We start from the raw sequence: 11,584 nt of genomic DNA, 5'->3' as shown, positions 1-11,584 counted from the left end.
CACCATGATTGAAATCAGTCTTTTCAAATAATAAATACTTAAGTACTGAATTAATTGTTTTTTCCATTAGTTTTATACCCTTTACAAATTATGTTTACATGACAAAATTAGCTTAATGGCACATCAGAAGTGTTCATGTTAGGCAATCCACTGATCTGGGTGTAACTGACTTGTAATGCTCCTACATAACTTTAAATCACTTAATCATCTCTACAACACTGGTGAGTGTTGGTGCTCAAAATCTGTATAGAAAAAAATCTGTATGCAATCTACTAATAATTTCTATTATGTTGCACTCTGTGTGTATGCTAGCGCTTCCGCCTCTACTCACTGTGACTGCATTACAGAGAGAAGGCTTCACTCCGTTCATGCCATTGTTCTATGAAAGAAAGGAGTCGTGGCTGAAATCAATGCACAGAGTGAACTCTCATCCTGCCTGTTTGGAGGTGAGAAACTCAGAAAACAGACACACATGCACAGGACAATATTGATGCAGACAAAATTATCCAGTTCATTTTCACTTGTTAATTTATTTATCATCATCACCGCAGGCCTTGAGTCAAGTTTATTTATATAGCCCTTAATTACAAAAGAGCCTCACAGGGGAGGCAAGCAGGCAACAATCAACGAGGCAAGGAAAAACTCAAAACCCATTTGGGAAGAAAGAAACCTTGAGAAGGGACCGAAGAAGGGGATAATCCTCCTTCCAGGATGACCAGGCTGCAATGGATGTCGAGTGGGCAACATATGACACAATTGAAAATATACAAAGAAAATTCAAATATAATAGTCCAGTTCATAGATGTAGTGCCATCAGGAGAGTTGGTCAGCCACGGGTCTTGGGATAATCATCAGCTAAAGCGGGGTCCTCCGTTGGAGGTGGACCACTTCAGATCTTGTCCGACTCTGTCAAGTTCGAAACAGTGACAGCCTCTGCTGGCCCCCCCTCTCTATCTGTATGATATACTCATTAATATGTGCACAGGCAAATGTTACAAATATGATTTTAATATGCTGAATGTTGTACTGCTGCACCTTGGTCTATGTTGCTCTTGTAAAAGAGAATTTTAAACTCTATAAGTATTTAACCTGGCAAAATGAAAAAAATCACCATAAACAGTGAGTTAAACAGTACAGTTAAAATTCATTCATTTATTCATTCATTTTCTACCGCTTTTCCTCACGAGGGTCGCGGGGGTGCTGGAGCCTATCCCAGCTGTCTTTAGGCGAGAGGCGGGGTACACCCTGGACTGGTCGCCAGCCAATCATAGGGCACATATAGACAAACAACCATTCACACTCACATTCATACCTATGGACAATTTGGAGTCGCCAATTAACCTAGCATGTTTTTGGACTGTGGGAGGAAACCGGAGTACCCGGAGAAAACCCACGCATGCACGGGGAGAACATGCAAACTCCACACAGAGATGGCCGAGGGTGGAATTGAACTCTGGTCTCCTAGCTGTGAGATCTGTGTGCTAACCACTCGTCCGCCGTGCCGCCCTACAGTTAAAATACTATTGGAAATTGTAAAATGAATAGTAGGAAATGATAGCTGAGAAACTAATTCAACAAAATCACAGAAAAGCAAAATAAATGGTTAGATTTGTTTTTCCTTGTTTTGTGCACAACTTTCTGTGTACTTTTATTTTGTCATGCCCACCCCCTGTGTTCACCCTCCTGTGGCAGCTTTACATAATGTTAAGATGGCAGCTGCTGAACTATTCAGGTTTATTTGCATTTGTTGCTCTATTTTTGCTTGTTATACCTTCCTTACCATATTTTGAATTTTTGGAGGACAAAGCCTATCAGGGATATATAATAAATGCACAAGATGGCTACAAATGAAGGCAGGACATTTTCTCTTCAGATGAGACTTAAAGGGGACCTGTGATGCTCATTTTTTGGCTCTTTGTATTTAGTTGCGGACTCCTATAGAGCAGCTATACACGATAACCAGCACAGAAAGCTTTATTCTGTGTTATTCTGCGTTATTCCAGAATCTGCGCCTATATTCAGCTATATTTCTTTGGTTTGGGTTTTTTTTCTGCTTTCCACGAAAACGGACTGTATTCTACCCATGGCCCACCTCCAGACACACCCACTCCTCTGTGGTTGGGCACACTCCCAAGTGCTTAAAAGCACCAAAGTGGTTTATGCCACTTGCTGCAAACCCAACTTTATAGGCAATAAACAGTATAGGAGTTGATAATAAACGGCAATGTAACTTTTTAAAATGTCCACTTTTAACATACAGCCATATGTGTTGGATACCAAATCCAATCCAGAAGTAGAGACTAGACAGTCTGAAATTTCTCAAGAAAAGAGTTTACTTCAACGGTAAGTAGCACTAACATTTGAATGTTGGTTTTCTGAAGCATCTGTAACCTCTAATGGTTTTGTGGGACTACCGGTGTTTAAAAAACTCGGGTAGATTTATCTACTTTTTCTTGTGGGCTCTGCTGTGTGGTGTGTGTGTCTCTGTCCCACCCCGGTACTCTTGGCTCACATGCCCTGGGGGCATGGTTGTGCTCTGCCCCATGCGGGTCCCGGTTCTCCTGCGGTCTCTGTGGTGTCACTGGGCCCTGGGCTGCCATGGTGACGGATGTGTTGCCGGGGCGCGGTCCCTGCTGTTCTGGTGGTTGTAGGAGCTGCCTCGTGGCGTGTGGTTTGTCCTCGGCTCCTAGTGGTCCGGGCCTGCATGGGGTGGCCGGGGGGGAGTTGGCGAGCCGGACTGGTTGCCACGATGGGCTGGGTGGGGCTTGTGGCCGGTCCTGTGGCCCACGGCTTGCTCTGGGCGGCTGCATTGCCCCGCTCGGTTGGTCAGTAGTGCGGGGTGGCCTTGTGTGGGGCCCCGGTCCTCCCTGCTGCACTGCATGTCCTCCATGGGGCAGTGGGCCCGGGCCTCTTCAGTCCTGGCCCAGGCGGTCCTAAGTCGGTGGTCAGGCCTAGGGTTACCTGGGGCGGGCCGGGTTCCGCTTCCTGGGGGTGTGTGGGGGCCGGGGGGGGGGGGGGGCTGCGGACGGGCTCCCTTCCGGTTGGCGGAGGCGCCCTTGTGCCCGCAGGTGTGTGGCCCTTGATGCCCTTCTGCCCTAGTGGGGTATGGTCTCCCGCTGGTCTCGGGGGTGTGGCTCTCCTCCGGCCTGCTGGCGCCCTGTTGCCATTTGGGATTGCTCCTCCATGGCCTCTTGCTGGTCTCTTCGGGGAGATGCTTTGGGGGCGGTCTTGGGGAGTCGGCCCTGGCTCTGCCCGCACCCACGGGGCCGGGGGATCTTTGGCGGTGGGGGCTTGACCTGGCTGCGCGAGGCGGGGTTTACTGGGTGCTAGAAGGCAGTCTCTCTCCTTTTGTCATTCTCAGTGACAATTACATATTCACACACACGCATTCACATACACAAGCACACATATATGAATATATACACAGAAGTACACACCTCCATATGGACACTCACAGCACATGCGTGCTTCTCTACACAATCTACCACCTTATCCCTGATGTCTATATGCTATTGGTACGCTATTATTACAGTAATAATGATAGCAGTGAGATTTTAATTACTGTAACTGTATGGCTGTAATTCTGTTTAGTATCACGGTTCATGTCTTCATTGTTACTATTGCTACTGGTAAGTTGGACTGTTTCATTTCACTGATATCATCTCCATTGTGACCCTTAGCCATCATTGACATTTAACTGATGCAGTCCTGTTTGTCACTGTTGTTGTTATGGGAATTGTTGTTGTTGCTGCTGCTGTTTTTGTCGCTCTCTCTCTCTCTACTGCCCCCCCGTTTCTCTTCTTCTTTTCTGTGTTTCTTCTTGCTCCGGTCCGGTCGCTCCAAATGCGCATAACAACATTTATCAAAAAACAAAAAATTTCATGGTACAGGAAAGCTGGAGCTTACACCTTTCCTGACATAGAGCAAATCTGTTTAGCATGTAAGGGCATTTAGATCAACAATACTATCTGCCCCAATGGCTGGACGGGACAATAAATAAATAAGTAAGTAAATAAGTAAATAAGTAAATAAATAAACAAACAACAAACAAACAAACAAATAAATAAATAAATACATAAATAAATAAAGACTCGGGTAGAGCCTCTAAATGTGGTGGGAAATGGCTATTAGCAACCCCCGCTCTCTGTATGCATACTCTATAATGCTACACAGGCAAGTGCTTTTGCTCCATGATTTACACAAAATATACACAGTTAGGACACTGATAAATTGTTACTTCTTCTGACTTTTCCACACGACCAAGTAACATTGGAAAGGCATCAGCAATGTAAACAGAGAAGGAGAGCTTGGGGAAGGGCAGAGAACATATCTATCTGGCTTACAGCCACGCCCATATAAGGACGTCCACCCTCTGTGACATCACAACAAGGCAGTTTTACCATACCCTCTGAAACCGAGCGTTTTGAGCCATCCCAAACTTCTTTCAGGGCTCACTTCCAAATGCGCAAACTTCATTATCTGAAACTTTGGCATTGTTTAATTCGAGAATACAACATTCTAACTACATTTATAGGTCAGAAAAGGTCCCCTTTAACATACAGCTTTGGGGCCCCCTGTTGGTTTGGGGCCCCGAGGTAGTCGTCTCATTCGCTTTGGCAGTGCTTCTCAAATAGTGGGGCGGGCCCCTCTGGCTTTCATTTTAATGCAGACCTACCAACATGTACAAATTTATAACACCCAATTTGCAATTTAACCCTTGAATACTTTTTTAATTCTGTTTTCCTGGTTTCAGTTTCAAGTTCAGTGTGTACAGTACAGATAAATTAACAAATAATAAAAGAAAGATGCGAAAGAATGGGTGAGGAAGAATTTCTGTCCCTTTGGGGGACATCTTTGAGAAGCACTATTATTCAGTTTTGTCACCACCAGGGGAAGCTTCAATATTTCCACTCCATTGGTCAAGGCCCCTCATTATTTAACCATATAAATAATGGTCAAACATTGGCCTATTAACCTTAAAAAGATTTGCTTTGCCTTACTTTACTTATGCTGTAGTTCGATTCTGCTTTTATTTTCTTCCCTCACATTGTTTTATTATCTTTGTTGACTTTAGCCAGCGACGCTGGCTTACCTGTATACTTGACCTGTGGCATGATGCCCACGGATTGAATGTTAAGTCATGCAGCGTTGGTGAGGGGAGGAAGAGAGTGTCAATTCACTGTGCTGCACATTTCTTATAGTGACCATAACACCAAAGCATTCATTTGATCTTATTTTCACTGTGAAAAATAATATTGAAAGGCATATTTTGTATTTTAGATGTGTGTGCAAATGCTGGCATGTGCAGGGGGGCTGAAGCACCTGCCCCTTTTGCACCTGATGCCCAAAGTGCCCTTTTGTCATGTTTTTTTGTGTGTGTCTCCATGTGCCCCACATTCAACTTTGAGCACCTGCCCCTCCAAAGGTCTCTGCACGGCCCTATGCAAATGTTGATATTAGGGGTGCACCAATTACAATTTTCTGGCCAACCTTTAAAAAGCCCAACGTGCCGATTCTGATTTTGGCCAATATAAATTTACAAAAAAATAACTGACAGCATATACCTTCAATGTTCCAATCTTCATTCATACATTCATTTTCTACCACTTTTTCTCACGAGGGTCTTATTTTGTTGAAAATCATTTGACAATACCCTTGAAACAATACATACTTGTTTAAAACTGCACACAAGGTAGTTATCTAACACAAAAAACTATATCCGGTGGAGTAATACAAAGCCTCGCTAGCTGTGAGTCTCAGTGTCATTCACAGACGGAAGAGTGGATACCTAGCTCTCCATTTTGCTATGAAGACTCAACAAGATGCTCGTTTGCCGTCAGCATTTTTACCTGAGGACTGGCGCACACGTCTTGTGCCGGAAGACACAGCCATCCGAAGGAGCAAGGACATTGTAAGTGCCGTTGTTTCTATGCTGCTGATGTTGATGGAAGTAGCACAGGCTTCTGGGCTAAATCAATGTGTTTAGGAAAGAGGTTTTGGTAATGTTTTAAAGGGGACCTATTGGGCTTTTTTACATTTTTCCGACCTATAAATGTTAGATAGTTGTATTCTTGTGTAAACAGTACCAAAGGTTCAGATAATGAAGTTTGTGCATTTGGAAGTGAGCCCTGAAAGAAGTTTGGGATGGCTCTGAACGCTTGGTTTCAGAGAGTTTTTTAATACTGACTCTCTGTGACGTCACGAGTATCCGGACTTGCTTTTATGGCCGTGCAAGGTGCGTGCAGGCTACGACTACCCTCGTCCCTGCGCTGCTAGTGGAAGATTTCACCGTGTTATCACTGTGCTTATTTTGTGTAAGTAAGCAGTTGTCTGTGTAGCATTATGGAGTGTGCATACAGGGGCGTCTTACCTGCATGCATGCAAATTACAAGCTCACTGATGTCTAATGTCCCAATATCCTGCAAAAAAATGTAAGGACCACACTGTAGATGCGCCAAGATTGTCTGCATTTGCGAAACGTGGCGTCCTCACATCAGGCTTCTGAGCTACACAACACTAGCGATGCCCCTGACAAAGTGCCCGACAATCTTCGGGCAGGCGAGGTGGAGGCAGCGCCCTCCTGAGCTCCACCGCACCAGCGGTGCCTGCGTTACCACTCTTTGAGTTCATACACGGTAAGTCAGGGGTTTCCAAACAGTAGCTCATGAACTCCTATACCGACAAAATTAGTAAGTGGGTTTCGGCAGTAGTCTGAAAGTACTTCAGAGTGTTGGGCGTGTGACCAATTGCAGTGGAGTGGGCATGCCAGGAGGCGAGTCGTGGGTGGAATAGATTAAAACAGACTTTGGAAATCCAGATGGAATAGATGCAGATTCTGGAAAATCTAGAACGCCTTCTGTGTGGGTTAACGTGTGTAGCTCTATAGGAGTCCACATCTCGAGACAATGGGCCCAAAATGAGTATAATAGGTCCCCTTTAAATCATTCAAATACAACAAGATACTTTAAGTATGACGTGATATCATCCATGTACTTGTTAATGCATGATCACAACATGTACAGTATATCCATTGCCATTCCCCCAAAATGAAGGAAACTGGCTGAGGCTGATCGATGGGTGCCTGCTTAGTATACGAGCTATCACAGCCCCACTAGGTGGCATCCGTTACACATTCACACTGTTTGTTGTCGTCTGTTGTCAGGACAGGTAACATAATAAAAGATTAACATTTTTTAAGTTTATAAGCTGTGTTATGTTTTGTGGTTGTAGACTATTTTTCTCAAGTGGAACATTTCAGTGATTTCGTTTTTAAAGAATTGGAATGAGACTGTGGATCACTCACACAGCAAAATTAAAGCAGTGGAAATGAGCACAGTAAAGATAAGCCATTCCAAAGGTTACACACATGGAGGCTTGTTATCTCTGCTTGGGAACACAGAAGGTGCCGTCTGTTACACGTTTGCAGAGCTGGTACACTACCTTATGCAGTATATGTACACTACCTTAAACCGTACATATACACTACATTATACAGTACATGTACACTACCTTAGACAGTACATAGTAAGGGTGTCTTGACATCTCAGCACAGAAGCCAATCAGACGGCAATACTATGGCAATACTATGGCAATGCTACTACGAATGATACTTAGGGCTGTCGATTGATTAATAACATTTTGTCTATAGTTAACTCATAGTTAAGAAAATTTTTAAGAAAAGTTTTTTCTATAATAAATAACCCAGGTCGTCCCAATCGCTCTTTGAATTTTGTCCCACTGTTTGACGGTCCTTGAACACACCTTCTCCACGCTGCTGCTATACTGTATTTGTACCCTTTTTCTTTCACCGCATACCCCAAATGCTGAATCTATGTGACAATGCATAAAGCTATTAGCTGATAACATTATTGAGTGCTAATGTGCATATTTGTTTGAAATGCAAATATTTGATTGAAATGTAACTCCCTATTTTTAAGTACTTGTAATTAATTTATAAACTATAATTCGTACAAAAAATGAACATGAGAAGTGTCCATCCATTTTTGTAGGCCTTTCAAATTTAAAACAAAATAATCGATCTGAAAAAACCTAGATTTAATACTCATACATCATGGAACATACACAAAAATTAGAAAATATACACATATGAATAAGTATTTCAAAGTAGCGATTTAGTTCTCAATCACTCTCCCGTTACTGTGTTTCGTAGCTGCAGTGTGTTGTCCCTGCCAGTCAGCAGTAGTGATAGAAATGTTGGTTCTTTTCAAAGACGCCTATAGACTTTTTTCAAAAGCTAACGTTGACTGCCAAAGACGTCATTTGCTTTTTTTGTGGGAGCCACAGATCAAAGTCTTATGCATCTTGTGTGTGAATTTCAGACTTGTCTGTAATGTATTTCTTTCCCAGTAGGGGGCAACACTTCTATTTTCCTACAATTGGCAGCGACATCTTGGATATGAAGAAGACAGAAGTTGGTGAATTGGCACCAACAGAGATGCCCCCCCCTCCCCCAATGCCCAGTACCAGCTCTCTTCTCATAACTCACATAACTCTTATGTTGCTCATAACTCATTAGTTATGGCCACAATGAAAGGTTTTAAATGTAAATGTTTAGCATGTATTATTTCATCAGCAGCAGCCCCGTCTCCTCATAACAGCTGATCATAACCACTTCTCGGTAATAATAGTATCTGCTGGCTGTCCTAGACGTTGCTAGAGGATGAATTGGCTAATTTGTATAATATTTTCACATGTTGCATAACCCAGGACCAATGACCAAAAAGAGAGTAAAAGCACCTCAGAATGTTTAGAACTACAAATAAATCAGACTCTTGGTCTAATTTCACTTGGCCAGCATTTTATCAACACAAAATAATTGTAATATTTTATCTTAGCCAGCACCTTTCAAAGTCTAGACAGTGTAATAATTACATCCGGACTCATGTCCAGCCTCCACCTTTTACATTTTAGTTAGGACGACATCCTTTTTCCATCACATATTTGACAGGTAAGAGTGTGTCTGCAGGTGTTGGGTGCGCCGTCCATCTCTGCACTTCCTCAGTTGGGCTGTGTAAGAGTTTGCATGACACTGCCGAGTGAGCGCATTCTCCACGCTTGCAATGAAGTGAACTGATTTCTGAAGTGGGGCCAAGCTGACGGATGAGTTCCAGTAACACAGAAGGGCATTCTCAGAGGGCAGCGAATGCCACCGGAGGGGCCCAGCAGAGCAAGGAAGAGTCAAATGGTGCTGAGGAGGTGCGCTGCCACTTGAAGCTGTACTTGGAGCATCAGAACCCGGAGTTTCTGCTTTGGAATGGGAGGCAACCTGAGGCAGCAGCCGGGATTTCTGGAGAACCTTGGACGGTCAGAAGAACTCATATTCACCAGGGCAGACGGCTTGTGACCAGATAGCTGGCTAGCTACTATGACTCCATGGGTCTCTTCTATTGAGCACAGCCGTCCCGAGGCCCTCTCTGCCACATCAGTGATATTGCGGATGGCTGTGCTCTTCCTCTCTCCATTGATGCCTAGATTGTTGAAGGCCCTGGCCAAATAGCGGGCCACAAAACCTCTGCATCCCACTTCCACTGGGAAGAACTTTGCTCGACATCCTCCCTGCTGACAGTTGGTGACTGTTGGTTCAGTATACTTGGAGAGATTCCTTTCCCAGGCTTCTTCCAGATGGTCTTCCCACAGACCGTCAGCTCCAGCATCACAACCTGCTTGATGGTCTCAGACACAAGGATGATGTCTGGTCGCAACGTGTGACTGTCAGTCTCTCACGTAGGTCAGGATGCCTTAAGGTTGGGGTTGCCTGCTCCCCAGTTCTAACAAGCATGACTGTTTTCTTGGCCGGACGGCGCTGCTTTGCCCATCCAAGTCCTATGCTAATGGATTCAGGATTTTTCAGGACTTGGTCATATCTCCATCAGTATGATCCTCCTAGTGCCACAGTGCAGCAGCTGAGGAAATGTGTTCCTTGCTGCTGACTCTGCTATCCCCATGTATGCAGGTTAGACGAGCTTGGAAGCACATCGTAAACTGCCTGGATAAGGAATTTGATGACTTTCCAAATGATGTGATGAGACAATTAAACATGAGTGCCGTTACTGTGAAAATCTATAATTATGCTAATTATAATTATATTTTACATACGTATACGTATGCTTATTTGGGTCTTTGTTTTGCTGTCCTTGCAATTTGTGTGTGGTATCCATGTAAACTCTGGTAACCCTGCCTTTCAAGTCTGGTCCCTGGCCACACCCCTTAGCACTTACCCCTGACATCCCTTCCCCATTTAAAGAAACCAAGTGCAAAACCAAGGTGTGGGGTAAGATAAGGGGTAAGGGTGGAATTGGGAATTTGTCGTAATGTCCACAATACAGATTATTTTTTATTTAAAAACATAAATATGTAATCATGATTACAATTATAAATACATCTTCACAGCTGCTGTCATTTTTTAAAAACACATACTGTACATTGAAAAAAAAGAAGTTGCGTTTCAGTGAGTGAAATTGGATTCTTGGTTCTTGTTGTCGTTCTCCGAGTCTCTGGAGGGGAGACAAAAAAACCCCAGAAACTTGAATACTATTATGGGGAAGTACCAGGTTTCTATTGTTTGAACTGGTGTGGTCTGTAGTGGGTGAGCCAGGTTAATGATTATCTACTGATAAGACATTGGGACTAACACCAAGTGGCATTTAGTGTTCATTCAACTACAAACTAACAACAACTAGTTACTCTTTGCATCTCTTGGACATTTGGAAACCCTATTGTTGTGTGTCCTAAGTAATACATTTGACATGTGATGTGACACTGAACCTTTGCTTGCTATGTGCTCTTTTTAATGTAAGCTGCTGGTATAAACACATCCATCCATCCATGTTCTATGCCACTTATGCTCACTATTATTATTTCCATCTTTTTTCGACTTAAAAATATATAATACATATTTACAAATGTATGTTTTAATGCACTACAATTCCTGCTAAAAATATTTGAATAAAAAAGAAGCCCTTACCTGTCGGCCTTCATTATGCCGGTGAGGTCTCCATTGTGGTGTGAGGCATGACGTCATCGCACTCCATCGAAGACTCCAAATTGCGCTCATTGGGCGTCAAGGTTGCCATGGTGACGACGACCACCGGCTCATTGGGTACAGTCGGACCTCCGGCCGCTGTAAGGTTCCTGCGGAAGGAATTCCTGATGCCGGTGGACACCCGACTGGACAGCCGGCGGACCGCACCGGTGATGGCGCCCAGAGCGTCCTTGTCCTTCTTGATCAGCCCCACGTCGTCCTCAAGCTCCGCGGGGAGGACCTCGATGTTTCCGGAGTACCAAAAGACCCACCAGACGAGGCTGAGGAAGATGACAATGGCGCCGGCGTAGATGAGCAGGTCGTAGAAGAAGACGTTCACGAACACGCCAACGAGGAGCACGAGCAGTCCGATGACGTCAAAGGCCACAGCGAGCCAGAAACAACAAATGCAGCGACCCAGACCCCGGTACACCGGCTCCATGTCGGGGTCTCCAGAGCAATGTGGCGCCTGTTGTGTCAGTCAGGCGGCAGCAAGGTGAGCCAGGTGAAAGCCTCCTCCTGACAGGTGGGGGTGGGGCGCCC

The 11,584-nt window shown here is 44.3% G+C and overlaps 1 protein-coding gene across 1 annotated transcript; it reads right to left on the bottom strand.

The window, feature by feature from the left end:
• Window positions 1-10,348: 10,348 nt before the first annotated feature.
• si:dkeyp-72e1.6 (transmembrane protein 238-like) lies at window positions 10,349-11,584 on the bottom strand. Its single transcript, XM_058049451.1, has 2 exons — window positions 10,985-11,584; window positions 10,349-10,514 (listed from the first exon to the last, which is right to left on the bottom strand). The coding sequence occupies exon 1, from the start codon at window positions 11,481-11,483 to the stop codon at window positions 10,998-11,000; it is 486 nt and encodes a 161-aa protein (XP_057905434.1). The 5' UTR covers window positions 11,484-11,584; the 3' UTR covers window positions 10,349-10,514; window positions 10,985-10,997.

Source organism: Doryrhamphus excisus, chromosome 15 (assembly GCF_030265055.1).
Source record: "Doryrhamphus excisus isolate RoL2022-K1 chromosome 15, RoL_Dexc_1.0, whole genome shotgun sequence".
Classification (NCBI taxonomy): Eukaryota; Metazoa; Chordata; class Actinopteri; order Syngnathiformes; family Syngnathidae; genus Doryrhamphus; species Doryrhamphus excisus.
This window is presented reverse-complemented; position numbering and strand designations above follow the sequence as displayed.

Excerpts from the sequence above, each read along its gene's own strand:
- si:dkeyp-72e1.6 (XM_058049451.1), bottom strand. The coding sequence starts at position 11,483 with ATGGAGCCGGTGTACCGGGGTCTGGGTCGCTGCATTTGTTGTTTCTGG.